General features: G+C 48.3%; 1 protein-coding gene across 1 annotated transcript in view; it reads right to left on the reverse strand.

Annotated features, from left to right (window-relative positions):
* Positions 1 to 18,245, reverse strand: part of zgc:110158 (uncharacterized protein LOC553590 homolog) — a 54,233-nt gene extending 35,988 nt beyond the window's left edge. The window contains exons 1-3 of the mRNA XM_035424102.1: positions 17,994 to 18,245; positions 4,466 to 4,538; positions 3,846 to 3,907 (exon numbers count right to left, since the gene is read on the reverse strand). Coding sequence (XP_035279993.1) covers positions 3,846 to 3,907; positions 4,466 to 4,538; positions 17,994 to 18,049 — 191 coding nt within the window. The 5' untranslated portion in view covers positions 18,050 to 18,245. The remainder of the gene's footprint in view (positions 1 to 3,845; positions 3,908 to 4,465; positions 4,539 to 17,993) is intronic.
* Positions 18,246 to 18,566: the final 321 nt, after the last annotated feature.

Consider the following 18,566-nt stretch of genomic DNA (forward strand, 5'->3'; position numbering starts at 1 on the left):
ACGCTAACTTCCCCACTCCGCTTGACGAGGTCCGCAGGCTGCCCGATCAATTAAGGGAGTGATTTCTCCCGATCCCGCGCGCTCGTAGAGGGTACGGGGCGTCACCCTGATCAGTGTGTTAATTACTCAGCACAAACCGGGTCCCCTGCAGGGCAGGTCCAATTTAAATCACTGCCCGTCTTCAGGCACACGCTTTAACGGACAAATTTCCCCTTAAAACTGGGACATCACACACACACACACACACACACACACACTCGCACTCGCACTCGCACTCGCACTCGCACTCGCACTCACACACACACACTCTCTCTCACACACACACACACACACACACACACACACACACACATATACATCCACAGCCTCCAATGGGGAGGGGGCATTGTGTGAGCACAGGTTCACAAAGACGGACGGATGGGATTGGCTGAACTCGGTCACGTGACTGGACGGGGCTGTCAGTCTCACCTGTCAATCACATTATTGATTTGGACAGACTGCATGGGTGGGGGGGGGGGGGTGGTAAACTGTGCAATGTCCATTTGGGCATTTATGCATTTTAATGTTTTATCAACAAGTTCCCACCAGTAAAGCACATGAATCAGAGAGAATGGCAGGAAGTGAGAGAGGGGGAGAGGGCGACAGGGAGAGAGAAAGAGAGGGAGGGAGAGAGGAAGTGAAAGAAAGAGGGAAGGTGTGGGAAGGCTCTGCGGGCCCCTCTCCTCTCCAAACAGCTTTTCCAATAAAGCGCGGCGGTGTTATCCCATCCATCAGCGCCGCTAAGAGACGGCGGCTCGGCCAATCAGCACCGAGCTCAGCGCCTCACAGCCAATCAGCACCGAGCTCAGCGCCTCACAGCCAATCAGCACCGAGCTCAACACAAGCAAACACAACCACACCCAGCTCAACACAACCGGACACAATAAAACACAAGCAGACACAAACAGACACAAGCAGACACAAGCACAGAGTGGGAGGGAAAAAGAAGGAGTGGAAGGAGAGGAGGAGAGAGGGAAGAAGACGGAGGGTGTGAGGATAGAAGGAGAGGGAGGGAGGGAGATCTAGAGAGGAGGGGGGAGAGATTGGGAGGGAGGGAGAGATGGAGAAAGGGAGGGAGACGGTAAGGGATAGAGTTATAGGAGAGAGGGGGAGAAAGAGAGACAGAATAAAACAGCAACAGAGGTAGAGAGAGATACTGATAGAGAGAGAGAGAGAGAGAGAGATAAAGAAAAAAAATAAATACATGGAACAACCACCATGATGGAGAGAAAGCTGGCTGTGGTTGCACTGCTGCAGAGTTAATCTCCCTCTCCTCAGTCTGAGACAAACACAAGAGCGCACCCCCCCCTCCCCCACACCCCCGCACTCCCCCACCCCCCACCCCCCAACCCTGCCCGCGCATTCTGTTTACCGATTCAGTCTGTACAAGCCCCTTTACAGAGGCAAACAAGTAAAAACAGAGGGATAAACAGGACTGCAAACACACACCCCCTTCCCCTTGGCAACCAGCTCAAAAGCCAAGTCCTCACCCTCAGAAACACAAAAGGGTTTACTACAGGGGCGGAGGGTTTTGGGGGGGGCGGGGGGGGGGGGGGGGTACTGGGGGCTGAGCATACTTCAGTTCATCATGTACCCCAACACCACCACCCACTACCGCACAGACAGGGAGGAAAACTGCAAAACTGGAGCCTGTCCTGACTGACTGCCTGACAGAGGAACTGACCTAACACAGACCTGTGTGTGTGTGTGTGTGTCAGTGTGTCAGTGTGTGTGTGTGTGTGTGTTTGTCAGTGTGTTTGTGTGTGTGTGTGTGTATCAGTGTGTGTGTGTGTGTGTGTGTGTGTATCAGTGTGTGTGTGTGTGTGTGTGTGTGTATGTCAGTGTGTGCATGTGTCGGTGTGTCAGAGTGTGTGTTTGTCAGTGTGTTTGTGTGTGTGTGTGTGTGTGTGCGAGCCTTTGTGGCAGTGTGTGCATGTGTCAGTGTTTGTGCGTGTGTGTCTAAGTAGTTTGCAGTATTTAAAGTTTAGTTTTCCTACTTGAGGTTTCATGAAACCTCTCACACCAAAATATTTCTAACCAGATGGTTGCAAGTTCAAATCCCAGACAGAGAGCACAGTCAGCAAAGCATTTTGTCAGCGTTCACAGAAACCCCATCCTCCTGAGCATCTATAAAATAATGCTTACAGGACAAAGACATGTGGCAACTAAATAATAAATGACCAAATCATTTTTTATATAATGGAGAAAGACTGAAATTAAGAGAGGTCCTCAGCGTTGTCAATTTTATGTCTTTACGTCTTTTCTCTTTTCGCCATTATGAGAGAGAACACAAGGTGAGGCTCTCAGAACCAGACTGAAATTGAACGGACATTTGTAAGAACAATACCAATTTAAAATGGAGAAAGATTAGCTTTATTTTAGAGGAACGTGCCAATCGCAGACTGCAGCGAGCCTAGTGAGGTCGAGGTGGCCTGGTGCGGCACGTTTCAGAAATGAGAGGAACACACAGACCGGACTCGGCCTGTAGCTGGGGGGTACGGTTCGTTCGCTCACCTGTACCTCAGAGACGGACAGATAAATGAGCATTAACCAGGCCAACAACATAACCTTAACACCTGCATTGCTCCCCCCCCAAAAAAAAAAACTCCAACCCCCAACACCACAGCCCTGCATGACCCCACTTCAACACCACATGAATAACAGCCCCCCGCCCACCCTACACCACCCCAGCCCCCACCCACAGGAAACTGCCCCAGAGAGGGGGATAATAAGACCAGGGGATGGGGGGGCGGCGGGGGGGGGGGGGGGTGTGGCGGGCGAAGGGGGAGGTGGTGGTCATTTTGAGGAACACAAAAGGGCTTGGAATGCGAAGAGTTAATCTGTCGTTTGGGGTCTCAAACAAAAGACAGGCGATTATACAAAGGTTCTGGCTGGGGGGGGGGGCGGAGGGTGGGGAGCTGAGGAGGAGGGGGCGGTGGAGGTGGCTGGCTTTCCCTTACCATCTGGACCTTTTGTTTTTTGGGTGGTGGTGGGGGGGAGGAGGGGGGGTGAGAGGGATGGGGGGGGGAGGGTGGTGTCCCCTGGTGAGGCTCCCCCATCCACGTGCTGCAGCCCCCCCAAACAGACACCCCTGAGTAGGACAGCGGGATAGAGGGGACACACCCCCACCACCCCCCTCCCACCCCCACTTTGAGGCCCCACCATCTACACACCCTCCCCCCTCCCATCCCCACCACACCGTAAAACTGCCACGCTATTTGGCCTTTTCCCCTTCCCTTCCCTCCCCTCCCCCACACACACACTCTCTCTCACAAACACACACACACACACACTCACACTCGCTCACACACAGACACACAGACACTTTTGTCCTTTTTCTTCAAATTCAGAATGCCTTCTAATGCTCGCATCCCTCTCTCCTTGCTGCAGGGCACTCTGAGTTTTTTTTTGGCGGGGGGGGGGGGGGGGGCAGGGTACAGGGTTGCCATTCGGGGGTGTCGAGCAGGCCCGTTGGGGGCACCATGCAGTGGGGTGAACATGAACCCCACAGTCTCGCACCAAATCCAGACCGCACCATGGCTGACTGCGGCTAGCAGCTCCATGCAGGGGGGGGGGGGGGGGGCACACAACTGGCCATTACATCACCAGTTAGGGGTCCACATTTCAGGGCCACGCTGGGTGCCAAATTTATTGAGAGGGGGAAAAAAAAGCATCTTGGGAAGATTGTCTGCACAGACGCGAGTCGGAGGAGGACGCCTAATACACAAGGTCAGCGGGCGCGAGGGCGGCACCAGGGTGCCAGTGAACGAGCGCGGCCCCCCAAAAACGGTCACCGGAGTACGTACCACCACCATGAGTGCAGGAACCCCGGGGGCTCCCCCAACGTGATGTTCTTCTCCCATCGGATCTGAGAGAGAGAGAGAGGGAGAGATGGGGGGTGGGGGGGGGGGGAGAGAAAGATGGGGAGGACAAGGAGTGAGAGAGAGAGAGAGGGAGAGAGAGATGGGGGGTGGGGGGGGGGGGGAAAGATGGGGAGGACAAGGCGAGAGAGAGAGAGTCAGAGACAGTCCTTTTTAGGGTCCCAGTCAGTAAAAGCACTGGGCTGAAGGCCCCTACAAACACAGGTAAACACACCCCCCCCCCCCCCCCCCCCCCCCCGATACGCAGATTTCCACGCTTCAGAGAACACCAACGCTGATCACAAGATTATCAATAAACGACTGCGCTCAATAAACATCTTCAGTCTGACTTTCACAGACACGGGGGTTACATAACTGTTCCTAACTGCCCCACCCCCCAACCCCACCCCCCACCCCCCACCCCCCCCCACCCCTGGGTCAGCCAGCACAAGCTATAATGTTAATTCCATAAGTCGCCCAAGTCGCCCGGCCTGCCCCCCCCCCCAACCCACCCCCCCCCCCCCCCCCACAGGAAGTGCGCGATGCGCCCGCCAGGACGCTCTCACCTCGGACAGGAAGGTCTGCGCGGACTTCTGAGCCCCGACGTGCAGCAGGTACTCGTACACGTACAACGCTAACCTGAAAAACAGAGGAGGAGAAAGAGGGGGAATATTAGAGCCTTCTCTCCTCCTCCTCCTCCTCTCGCACCCGGGGGTGGGTGGGGGTGGGGGGGAGAAAACGGCATACTGCTTTTCGCCTGCCAAATCCGGGGGGGGGGAACCGGGGCCCAGAGAGGCCCAGAACCGGCAGCTCCATTCAAGGAATACAAATACCGCCAACCGGCATTACCTGTGTGGGGGATAAACCAGTCCATAAGCTATAATAACTTTTATTGTCTATGAAAGGATTTACTCTTTAAAGACCATGTTGTGTCAGATACATCTTTGCATGCGATGCTGAATATATTTCCCATGCCGGATAAAATTCCCAATTTCACTTCGCAGGACTTTCCTTCAGAATATCCCATGATTCCACTTCCCGCAGTGTGCTACACGGCAAACAGGAACTCCTTCGAGCAGGAAGTTAAATAGTTCGGCTTGATTGGGTCACAGACTGACGGGTGAAACGGGTCCCAAAAGAAATACATGCCAAGGGTATGAACGTGAGGCCATCGGGTCACTGGAACTCATACATTTTGTGTAAAATTAAGATTTTAAAACGGCAAAGGAACTGGCAAGGGGCCAAGCCTGCCTAGCCACTGCTAAATGTTTTGAGGAAAAAGTTACGAAAAGAGGTTAAAGGTTTTCAGCAACCGTAACTGATCAAAAGACTGACCCATAACAAAAAGCAGGGTACACAGGGGGGTACCCCAGGGGTGCGGCAGGGACCCCATAATTACATAACCGTGTGAGGCACGTGAAGCAGAACAGGGGTGTGGAAGGGCCAGTGACAGCTGGGTACATGAGCATCGATCTGACCTGGGCAGCCGTGCTGATATACTGTATGTGCACAAAACATCAATTTCACAGCACAAACACGCAAAAACACATAAATCTGAACGCGCGTACGGGACCAAGCCGTGACTGACAGGCGCAAAATTACGTTTTTGGTGTCAGCGTGTTATTATGAACATTGGATTATTCAGCCATAAGATCACAAATCGATTAACTGGGATTGGCATTCAAATGCTCATTAATAATTTGCACCAAAAAAAAAAAAAAAACTAGAATTACCGCAAATATTTGTTTTATTTCTCTTGAACGTTCATCACATATCTTAAAAGAGTCCAGCAACAAACGAAAGGATCTGACTGATATCATTTGCTTTGCAGCACGAAGGTGAGAGTGAATGCAAACCGTTTTTCCCGCGGTGGGGAGCAGCGGGTTAGGGGTTCGATTATTAGCGGGTTCCATCCGCAGGAGCCTTGGAGTAGAGAACGTTCGGACGAATACCCCACCCCAATCGGGAAGCAGACCTTTAATTAATGAGGCACTGTTGCTCTTCCATCAAGCTGGATGTTCTAGTTGACGTAGTCCCTCAGGTTTTTCTCAGGCACAAAAACAGTGCCATGCCTGGGATTTGACCCCACAACCTTCCGGTTCCAAAACTTCAGGGCTAGGATATGGACAGCGGCGGCGTGATCCTATTTCCCAGAATTCCCTTTAACACCCAGACGCCTTTTGAATAGGGGCCCCAGTCCTTAGCTTAGCTACTACCACATCTAAAGCGGTCTCCACCCAAATCCGCCCCTCCCCCCACCCCAACACCCCAAGGCCGCGGCGGGACAGTCTGTTCTCCCCACATCCCCGTGGGGAGGGACGCGCACGGGGGACAGCGATGCAAAGCTGAGAATTTGGCCGGGGCACCCAGGCTTGTGTAAACACACTCGGAATGATGAACGACGAGCTCTAAATAGCCAAGGCCCAGCGCAGCTCGCCAGGCCAATCTGCAGGGCAGGCAGCCTCCGCTTCCGATTTCAGCTCGGCACGGCGAATGTCGAACCCTCGTCTGCCATTGGTTCAGTGCCGCTTACATCACGAATGTCAAAAACTGTCAGTGAAACAGGCAGGCAGGCAGTTTGACTGAGTGACTGAGTGAGTGAGTGAGTGAGTGAGTGAGTGAGTGAGTGAGTGAGTGAGTGAGTGAGTGAGTGAGTGACTGACTGACTGACTGACTGACTGACTGACTGACTGACTGACTGACTGACTGACCCAAAACAACCGAGAAATCTATGAATACATCCAGAGAGAAACGCACCTTCTACAACAAACCTTTCTTCCATTTCTTATAACCTTTCCATATTGGGGGGGGGGGGGGGAATGGTCTCACTGTCACAAAATCTATAGTCGTTCAATTTATTCTTCCGCATCGACGATGTCACTGGATCGTTACCCCTCTCGGCGAATCACAGGAAGCCGGCCCTCCGTTCATTCTGAAACTCCAGGCCGGCTCGTTCTGCGCGCACACAAAGGCCTGCGATCGCTCTGTGTGATAGAGATCCATCAGATTAACCGCCGTCGCTGTGCCTTCGACTGATCAGACCGTCGCGCGTAACTCAACTCAGCCGCAAGAACCCAGAGCTTCTTACCGACGCCATCAACTACAAAAGGGCTACAACCATACAAAAAAAAACCATTTACTGTTACCGAATATTGTGTTGTGATCCAACAGGCTAAAATCTACCCAACTTTCAGGAAAAAAAAAAGACTTCAAAAAAAGTGTTAATAAACAAAATTAAGTCACTACAAACATTTTTTTTTCTTTACACCATCAGATGCAAAATGCATCAATCAGCTCGATCACAGCCTTAGTGCCGTGCCGGAATCTTCCGGACTGTAGCCTCCCAAATTATTTGCCGAAGAAAATGCACACGCGTCTTTAATAAACAAAATTAATTCGCTGCGAACACTTGTTGTTTTGGCAGCGCTAGACGCTAATTTCTGTGCTAACTGCAATAATAGCTCAGTGTGTGAGTGTGTGAGTGTGTGTGTGTGTGTGTGTGTGTGCGTGTGCGAGTGTGTGTGTGTGAGAGGATGACTGCTCGCGACACCCTCCTCCGCCGGGGTTTTCAGAACACACGCGAACTTGTCCGACGGCACGCAGACGTAGACCCGTCTTTTTTCCCGCCTTTTTTCCCCACAGAGCCCTCGGAGTCGCCGCGGCAGAGCGCAGGTACCTCGGCCGACCAGAGGGGGCGCTGTGCGCACGACACAACTGGGACACAACTGTAGCCAATAACACGCCGCCCTGCGGGGGCTGCCGGCCAATCGGCACGGGCGCCCCCCCCCCAGGATTCCGTTCCAGGCCAGACGTATGACAGCGGAGTAAAAGACGCACGCACGTGTGTGTGTGTGCCACCAGAACCTCCTCAGCTAAACTCCTTACATCAGACCGCACGGTCGGCTCATTACCCATCACTCCCTCTGTCTCCCTGCCGCCGCCGCCAGGTGCCAATTAGCCGTGTGTGCACACTCCCAGCTTTAAAGTACTCCAGCGTGAACATTAGCCAATCAATCAGTCCAGCAAATACAAACTCTCTCTCTCTCTCTCTGTCTTTCAAAGGAACCGCAAGACCGTTGCATCGCGTTGCTTAACCGATAACAGATCCGAGCGATTAGCGAGGGGGCGGAGCTGGATACGCCTGACGCAGCCCTACACCTTATATACGGTAAATTACTGTAAATAGCCAATTCAGGCCAAATCAGAGATCGGCCAACGACCCCTTCCCTTAGGGCGGGGTGGGGGGTTAAAAGAAAAAATGTCACAGACAGGGGAGGGGCTCCTTAGAACTGTCTTTGAGGAAACCTGGCGTGAATCAATACAACGCCCCCTCCCTTAATCTATTACAAACAAATCCACTAAAAATATACCCCCCCCCCCCCCCCCCCCCCCACAGCCACTGTCTGTCCTGCAGCCACACACCGCCCCCCCCCCCCCCAAACCCATCTGCGTATGTCTGGAACAGAGCGATCGCGTAGATCTCAAAGCTCCGACCCAGCCTTGACCCCTATCTGTTCACTCCGATCTGTCAGTCAATCCGGGGGGGGGAGGGGGGGGGATAGAGACACAGAGACAGAGACCTAAAACCTAATCACATCCATACTTCTTCCCTTATAGCGGCCGTTTGCAAACTGGTCTGTCGCACAGTGCTTCACAGAAGGATCCTGAAAACAGTTCCCCGGCATCGTAAAGGGGGGTAATGCAGCAGTGCTGCAGAGGAGAATCACTCGTTTGAGAAACCCATAGGGGTGTGATGGTACACACATTCATCCCGTGCTGTATGGGAACTTTCAGTTCTGTACACGCTGCCAATTCAAAATGAGAAGCCAGAGCTGGAGCAATCCCCCCCCCCACACACACACCACCCCTCCCCCCAAAACAAGTCTCCTGTTTGGGGACCTGGAGTCCCAGTGCACTACAACAACCACGAGGAGAGAGTGGTGGATCGGGCAAAGAGCACATGCCGGCATCGTTCAACTGAAATTGGGCACAATGTCACAGGCAATGCGTCTGTTCGTTTGAGACGCCATTAGCCTAATGTGCCTGTTACAGGTGTGAGGAAAAAATAGCAATAAATAAAACAAATAAATAAATAAAAGCCTTTCTTCACAAAGCATTCAAACAGCCTCTATAACGATTAGAGAGCTGGCTTGTAACCTGAAGGTTGCAGGCTTGATTCCCAGGTAGGACGTAGGACACAGCCACTTGACCCTCGAGCAAGGTACCTAACCTGCATTGCTTCAGTACATACAGTATCAAGCTGTACAAATGGATGGATGTAATAAAAAAAAATGTGAAAGTTGTGCAAGTCGCTCTCGATAAGAGCGTCAGACAAAGGTCTGTAATGTCATGTGATCCGTTTCTGGTTTCTCGTGCCAACGTCTGGTCTTAATTACTTAATTAGCCCTAGCGTTTACGCCACCTGACATTTCAGCTACGTTTCTCGATAAGCGCAAGAGCGATGGCCAAAGACGGTTCTCGTGTCCCTACATAAAATGTTTTCCGATGATCTGATCTACGAGGGAACCAGCGTTGGTATACAGAACCAATCAGCTCATTTAGCCAGGGTAATTGGGGGAAAACAAAAAACGGCACACACATTGGCCCCCCAGGACCAGAATTTGCCCTCCCCAGGTTCAAGCACCTTCAAACCCCCATTTGCGTTAATCAAACTACAGTAGCAGCAATATTGATATACTGCTATTTTTTTTGTATTATGAAATGTTCATATGTAGGAAAGACTATATTTACACATAAGTGTTAATGCCCCTAATTTTGTTCAGCCCCCCCCCCCCCCCCCACCCATCACATTGAATGGAGTGGTGCTGGGTTTGCAGTGCATTAGCAAATTTAAAAAAGTTAAAGCAGATAAAAAGTTTTTTAAATGAAAGTCGGCAAAAAGTGCAAAACACCCAGTCACCCGCCATCTTAATGTAAACTGCAATTACAATGTGGTATGTGAAAACTACTGTTTTCAACAAAACAAAACACTAATTCCCAGATTAAATAATTAATTAAGATAAAAATGCAAACATGATTAAATTTTTTCATAAACAGGTTTGTCACAACAAACACTCAACCTTTGAGCTCATTCTTCCCCCATTTGTTCTCAAAGCCCTGATTAAAGTCATTATCAAAAGAAAAACACAAATCTGCGTGAGATATTTCCAGTATATTTCTGTTGTTATTTCTGTCAAATCCTCCTATGTATGACAGAAGATTAAATCAAAAATTAATAACCAAACAAAAAAAGGAAATCCTGCAGTTCTGATAAAATCAGTCAAATACAACAGAGAAGGCTTAATGTGAAATCATGCGTGAAAACTGAAAAACAAGATAAAATAAAAATGAGAAAAATGATTTCAAAGCGGCCTGCCATCAGACATCAGACCGAAGCACTCATAACAGGAAGTTCTGACTGTCAACAGAGGGGAAAAGGTCCTCGCCAGGCCTGTATCAGACTCTCAGATCTGCGTGCAAACAATGGCTCCGGCTAAGATCCACAATGGCTGCTCCCTTTAAACCCTTCAAGGTGTGAGGTCACAAGCATGTGCTTGGAATGTTCTCAACTGAACATTCTATAATGCTGATGATGTAACAGTCACTGCTGGTAAAGGAGAGCGACCGGAGTTCTAGAACGGCCACTTAGAACCTGGAAAAATCTGTGATTCATAGAAGAGACCAGACAGCGATTATGATGTCACAATTGCCAGGTCAGTTCTGCAATGACAGAGACCGTTTTTATAGATTCTAGATGCAACAGACTTGTCCGATATTCAGCAGCAACATTCTGCCCTGTTCCATCTGCTGTTTCAGATGGTAACAGGAGTTCCCAGTGCTAGATCACAGTACTGAACATCCACTGCTGAGGAACAGTACTTGGTCATGCCCTGTAATGAATGTGTGGAACGTGCATCAAAACTGAATGCTTTGGCATCAACAACAGAACAGACAGAACATTCAGTACAGAACAGAGTGTGCGGTGGGTCTATAAAAATCATTCTTTTCACACTATTGTACAATTCTTCCTGCTCAAGAGGAGGAGTTATGGTCACAAATTATTATTATTATTATTATTATTTTGTATTTTGTAAGTTTTCTGCCCATCGCGAGGCTGCAAATATCCAATTCCAAACACCAATCTGGAACGTCCAACTGTCTGCAACCCCCAGCCGCGTTCTATGCGTGAACCACCCTATCAACTTGGGAGAACGAAGACATCCGCGTTTCTCCTCCGAAACGCGCCGGTGTTCACCGGCTACTTCTTCTTGCGTCTCAGGCCGTAGCTAAGCTAAGCTCGCACACGGGCACCGTTTCACCGAACGAACCACAAGGGTTTCCGGGAACTGAAAAATGTAGCACGACAGAGGGAAGTAATCATTTGGCTTACGCCGCAGAACCTCATTCCTTAATAATGCAGAGAATCTTCTGGAATCTCTGGAAATCGGCCCGGTACACGAACTCGCCAGACTACAGCACGTCCTCACCAGACCAACCGCGGTCCGCCCCACACCACACGGGCTGCTACTGTAATCTTCCTCCTCACGGAAGAAGTCTTCCTCACCAGCTGATTACACTGTCGCCTCATTACACAGTATAATCAAAGGCATCGTAAATGTGTTGTGTGTAGACGGGTTCTATGGAATACACAAGCCCCAGGTGAAGTTTGAAGTTTGCTTGGATGTACGATGTCAAACATTTGTTGACGAAATAGCAGGATAACGCTGGATATGGACATTTAAAATAAGGTCATAGGTCAAAATGTTTTTGTTTTATTTCTTAAAAACATAGAATAGAATAACTTCTTTCCAGGGGGAACTGCAGTATAAAAAAGGATAAGGGAACAAACAATGACACTGTACCAAAATAAAATTCTTTTTTTATAGAAATGGAAGATGGAAAAAAATGTGGGGTTACAGTCCTTCTTATGTGGCCCCCTTATGAGCGTGTGTGAGAGACAGAGAGAAAGTAAGAGAGAGAGAGAAAGAGAGGGAAAGGAAGAGAGACAGAGAGAAAGAGAGAAAGATAGAGTAGAACAGCCTATGGCGCATCACCCGCCCAGGGGGTCCCCAAACTCGCTGCCTGTCAGTCTCGCTCTCTTCTCTCGCCCCCTTCAATGAGCCCGAATCCGTGCACACTCCGAGGGGTGCCGGAGGGGACAACCACACCCCCCGCCCCCCCCCCGGCCGCCCCCCCGCCCAAACCCAAAACACCCCGCCCATCCCTGCCGCCGGAGCTGACTGGCACAGGCCCTGGTGAGACTCAGGGGAACAGAACAGAGATGTGCCATCGTCCGGTTTTATTAAAGGGGGCGGGGCCTAAAACAGGCTCTGGACATCGCCACGGAAACGCAGGGGGAGGCCTTGAGGAGTGCCTGGGATTTCCGGGACAGTATTTTAGTGCTGTGAGTATGTGTGCGTATATATGTACATGTGTGTGTGTATAGCATTTACAGCTTGCACTAATTTCCAAATGCTTGGTCCTAGAAGAGCTATTCACAGTATAATATACCAAACAGCACTACACACTGTGTTTGCATCCTGCTAGGTGAAGCCCCCTTACATTCCAGGTACAGATGTGCTCTTGCAAACAGGTTCAGTCTACATTTGATACTCCCTTATCATAGACTCAGATTCTCCCATTTTGCAGTCCCCAATTTTGAGTAACAAATAAAAGAAACATTGTGCTCCTTCAGGGCTTAAAATTATTATTATTCTTTTTATAAAATAAAAGTTTTCCCCCCCCCAAGTGATATAAAATAGAGAACAGATTAAATGTAATTCCATTAGGAATTAAAACTTGAGGCCAAAGCACAAAACGGGAGGATTCATTTGGCTAAATTTTACCACCCAGACAGAATGTCAGTCCTCTCTGAACATCCGGTGTCCATACAACAAGGTGAGCAACCCCCCCACCCCTCAACACACCTGAGTCTGTGGCCTGGGGGGCTGACACACACACACACACACACTCTCTGTCTTTAACCCTTTCAGGGGCGAGATCACAACTGTGTGAGTAGAATGTTCTCGACTGAACACTGTAATGCTGATGTCACAATCACTACTGGTAACGGAAATGGAATTCTAGAACATTACAAAAAAAAAAAAACTACTTTTCAAAGGGATAAACATGACAACAACAAAAAAAACCTAGAGCAAAGCACCACCTTCAGATGCATGGTCAGTTGGCAAATTATCCAATCTCTGCTTCAATAATTCAACAGGAGCTGAAGGGAATGGGGTTTAATTGTAACATGGTGACAGTCCACCATGAAGCAAAGCTGCGGAGAAGGACCAGCGAATCAGGCTTTCAAGAGGCCAACAACGTTGAAAACTCCACCACTTCAAAGTCACACCACCTGCTGAGATAGGAACGGACTTCAGAGCAAAGATTTCAAAGAAGCCAACGTCCTTACCCGAGAAACAAGAAAACTGCTAAAAGCTGCCATCTAAAAATAAATAATGAAACTGAACACGTTCATTCACATGAATTTATTTTCCAAGTCACTTTTTACCCTGAGTGCTGTACAGTGCTCCAGCAGCCCTCGTGTCTCAAGTACCCAAATCCTTGAGTACTCGTGCCCGACCCCGAAAATTACAGACCCCGGGTCTTGGCAACCAAAACCCATTCCGAACTCTAAATGCCAAAAAAAAAAAACTTCATATTTGATTTTCATTTAGGATTCGGTCAAGAATCTGGATCTGGAATTCCAGAACCCGAAAAAAGCCTTCCCAGAATCCCCCTGGAATCACATGGAAACACCAGTACCGCCTGGAGAGTATGGGCCAGGACACAAAGTTCGGGGGGTGGGGGGTGGGGGGGGGGGTGTCTGAAAAGATACTGTCGGGGGGGAAAGATAACACCACATTGCATTGCAGCTTAATTATTTAAGCTTTCGCTTTCAGCGTTTCCAAAAAAAAAAAAACGCTGCTTGCATAATATCCCGGCTGTACAAAGTCTCTTTTGTTTTTAACTCCAGCTGAAGTCATGCTAAAAAAAAAACTAAAAAAAAACCTTAATCTATCTATCAAAGATAAGATTCAACATTTTAACAAGCGAACCCACACAAACACAGTTGTGGAGGAGGGGTGACAGGGAGCGTGGTGTGTGTGTGTGTGTGTGGGGGGGGGGGGGTTGGGGGTAGGGGTGTGTTACCAAAACCAAAACCAAAAAAAAAAAAAAAGAATAAGTTGGGTCTCGAGTTTCCCTGTGGTGTCAGATTCTTTCAGTTGGGCTTTGCACCCTCTCCGCTCGCCCGCACGGGCGGCCACACCTCGCTCACCGGTTACCACGGCCACCGGCCTCGTGAGCACATTAAACACGACAACAAAGTATTTTAAAAACTTTTATTTTCTATTTTTTTAACGGAAACATGGAGAGAGAGCGAGAGAGAGAGAGAGAGAGAGAGAGGGAGAGAGAGAGAGAGGGAGAGAGAGAAGTGTGAAGGTGCAGAATTAACCGGCTTCTAAACAGACTGCATTATCTCAGACTCACACCTGCTTCTACAGGCTGCAGTTCCAACCCCAGTCATCTCTTCCCCACACACACACTCGCACACACTCACACACACTCACACACGCTCTCTCTCGCTCACACACACACACTCTCTCTCACACACACACAAATGCACTCACACACACTCATATACAACCTCACACACAGACACACTCACACACTCATACACACACACACTCTCTCTCACACACACACATGCACTCACACTCTCTCTCGCTCTCACTCACACACACTCTCTCATACACACACACACTCGCACACACTCATACACACACACGCTCTCTCTCTCGCTCTCACACACTCTCTCTCACACACAAACACTCACACACACACATACACTCTCCCCCCCACACACACACACACTCATACACACACACACGTTCTCACTCACACACACACTCTCTCTCACACACACACACTCACATACAACCTCAATCACACACACACTCTCTCTCACATACACATGCACTCACAACCTCACACACACACACACACACTCACAAATGGGAGGAGCCATCCACCACAGACCAGAACAGGTTTCCCCTTTTGAATCAATCATAAGTTCCACTGCTGGAGAGGTAAAGTCTTTTGATTGGCGAGTGCCAGTTTGACAGCTGACTGACAGAACAGCCCCCGCCCATTACGAGGTTCATGAAGCCTCGTTTTCCCGTCGCTTATGAGACCGCAGCATTTCAGATGTGCCAGGGTGGCCGGGCTCAATGCATGCTGGGATAGGCTCCAACCCCCCCGCAACCCTGACCAGGAATATGTGGGTATAGAGAATGGATGGATGAATGGATGGAAGGAAGGATGGCTGAAACAGGGCAGGTAACTGAGAAACTGGAAGCAGGCATGGGACGTCTAGGGTTTCCAACAGAGGTTTCCAACCCTGGCCCTGAACCGCCTTACAAATCAACAAACAGTTCAGACGGAAGAAAGCAGGTGAGGTGAGTTAGCTGATCGATTAAAGCCGTTAAGACAGTTATGCGGGGAACCTCAGGGAAACCCAGCAGGTCCTGTGGCTCTCCAAGGCCAACTTTTCGTAGCATGAGGCGATCAGTGCGTATAAATTCCCATCACCCCAATCACCCAACCCCCGAAATATAACATTTTACTTTTAGACCCTTCACGTTTTCTTGGGCACCAAAAATAAATAAAGATAAGAACTAAATTACAGACAGACAGGTACAGACTGACAGTGATCGGTTCCATGTAAGAAGGAGAAACTGGTTCTTTCTCAAAAGACCATTTAAATTCGCACGTTTCTGTTGCTTTACGACTAATAGTAATTCATATTCTAACTGCGTTCGAACACAACTCCTCTGGGCTAGAATTACGTTTGAAATAAGAGCTCCACGTGCTGCTCCAAAGCATCGCCACGGTCACAGTTCACGCGATCAAAAGCCCATTACCCAATCCAAAACAAACAATCATGCGTTGTTTTCAAGGCCTTATAATTGAAATCTTAACTTGCGCTATATGAATTACCACATTATTTTTCCCTGAGAAATGAAAAGCAAGCTCCCATTAAAGAGTAGGCTACACTGTTTCCATGCAAATGACGATGACGCTTCAACACAATACTGCAGATGTATTTTTTAAAATATGCTACTATTATTACCACTATATATGATTAAGTGCGTAATGCAAGACTGTATACAAGTCTAAATATGTTTCAGTGGCAATGTGTTGTACGTTGGATACATCATGTGGCTACACCATTCTTGTTGCCACAGGACGGACAGTGGATCCTTGAACGGTTTTAACATACAAACGGACAGGGCGACTGTCATTCTTTATTTTCAAACCAATACACTTCAGGTGTTAGTTCAACAAGTAGGCCGATATTTATTTTAACACATTTGATGAGAACAGAATTGCGTGCGCGACGGAAGCGTACGTGGGACTCGTGGTAAACACCAATGTGTTCCAGCTAACTTTGTTCGCTCATTGTCTCCACCGCTGTAACATTTGTCTACGGCAGACTGATTGGAGAATCGCCTCGGTTGAAAAATAAATAAATAAATAAATAAATAAATACCGAAACAGACCGAAATCTACTTCAGTTGGAAGGCAGTTGGCAAGCCAGTTCAACACAACCAAAGTTCCGTGAAGAACTAAAAACAAACCATGCCGATGTGGTACTGAGGTTAGCCATCAAGCGTACCCGTTTTATTTGCGTAGCTTCTCCATGGCTAGCTGCTGTAGCCCATTAGCAAGTTAGCTGGCTAGCCTACAGCCATTTCCGAATTCTAGCAACAACGTTCAGTACGCAGTGTAACCGGCGAATGTCTGTTCTATAATATTTCCCCGCAATGTAATTACTAACAACTAAACAGCAACCACCACTGCTATCTTGGAAGGGCAATTTAAATATGTCCTTAGACTATATAACGTCGATCCACGGTGCCTTCAACCCAAACAATAGAGCTACACTTGAAATAATTACCCGAGAATATGCTACAAATTATTGAAAATGATAATTAACATAAGGAGCGGCACATACATTACATTGTATGCATATTACACATGGGAGTGCATATAACTTCCGGAAGAATCGGCAGCAAACTTGGCATTTTAAGACCAAAAAAAAAGAAGTAAAAATGCATCGGATGGTCTTATCTGAGACTTACAAGTTTGCTCAGTTCACACTCATCGTCCGGCACTCGTACCAACAATTATTTGTCCGAGAGAAGGTTTCACAATACTGTACATAATATAATCTAATCTAAAACACTTCTCCAAACAAGCCGGTCAGACACTAGTTAGTAACCCGACTACGAACAACCCACATTAAAACGACCGTGCTGACACATACAGAGCATGACTAGCGAATTTATTTATTATTATTATTTTTTAAAAAGAATCTGCAATTAATAGCAGTAACAACCACCCTCCCAATCCCAACTTCACACTTCCAAGACACCGACGCCAAGCAACTCAGTGGCCGTCCGCTTTTCCAGCTCATTTTCAAACGGATAGCGCCAAAAAATAGAAACACCATAGTGCAAAGCCAAGATTCGCCTCATCCCCGAACGCGAAATTCATTGTTTCCAACTCCGTGTAAACTTTTTGTGCAATCGCTGCACGCACCGCCTAACTTTTTCAATGCATCTCCAGCTAGGCAGCTAATTGCTGGGTCCAAGCAATCGCAGCACCTTTCCGGGTTCCCCCACAACCAGCACACAACCCAGTTACAACAGCATTCAGTAGTTTTCTTCAATTACAACATTTAATAAAAATGCATGCGACCACTGTGTTTGCCATCAACCGAAAATAAATGTGTTGCTAAAATACCGGAGCAACTCCCCCAGAGTCCTAACAAGAAAAAGAAAGTGCACGTGCCAACTAACCGACCCGGCACAGCAGGGTAAAAAAAGATGGAAACAAAAAGAAAAAATAAATGCACGCAAGAAAAGCAAACATGTAGCAAGCCCAGCTACATCACGCGAATAGCTAGCTTCCCAGCTGGCTATCTCTAGTTTTGTAAAAGTGTTGGCGTTGAGCGGGCTGAGTCCAAGAGAGAGGTGTCTTTAACTAGCTAGTTCTCCGTAACAGTGCACACAAATTGTCACTTACTTTTCTCTCGCTTGGCTATCGGAAGGGACGACAGCTCCTTTCCCTTTGGCGTACATTCTGGATTCTGTTTTAAGACTTTTTACCCCACTCAACACCTGTCAAAGAAAGCGGCCAGGATAACGTTCCATCTCCATAGCTACCCCTTTACTGTTTTTTCCTCCTATTTTTTTTTTTTTTTTTTTACATCTTCAACATTGGCCACAAATCAGGCACAGTTTCTATTGGGGGAACTTGAAACAGACCACTGGTGGATTTTTTTTTTTTTTTTTTTTTTTTTCAAACCGACTGTTCCAGGAATCTCTCCTCACCCCCTCCGTTATGGAGACGGTGGGGGCTTCTTAAAGGAGAAGGCACAATATTTCTCGTCTGTTTTTCGGATGCTGACTTGCAAGGGAATCGAGAGTGAAGATTCGTGAATGGCACGACACGGGAGACAATCGTGATAATGCTTACCCTTTATGTACGCAGAGAAACTTCACGACCACGAAGATGAATTTGTTTTCGCATCTCTGTATTGATACATCCGAGTCTAAGGCCACTTGATCAATGGATATAAAACAGATTTTATTTTAT

The sequence above is a fragment of the Anguilla anguilla genome, chromosome 6 (genome assembly GCF_013347855.1).
Source record: "Anguilla anguilla isolate fAngAng1 chromosome 6, fAngAng1.pri, whole genome shotgun sequence".
NCBI classification, from domain to species: domain Eukaryota; kingdom Metazoa; phylum Chordata; class Actinopteri; order Anguilliformes; family Anguillidae; genus Anguilla; species Anguilla anguilla.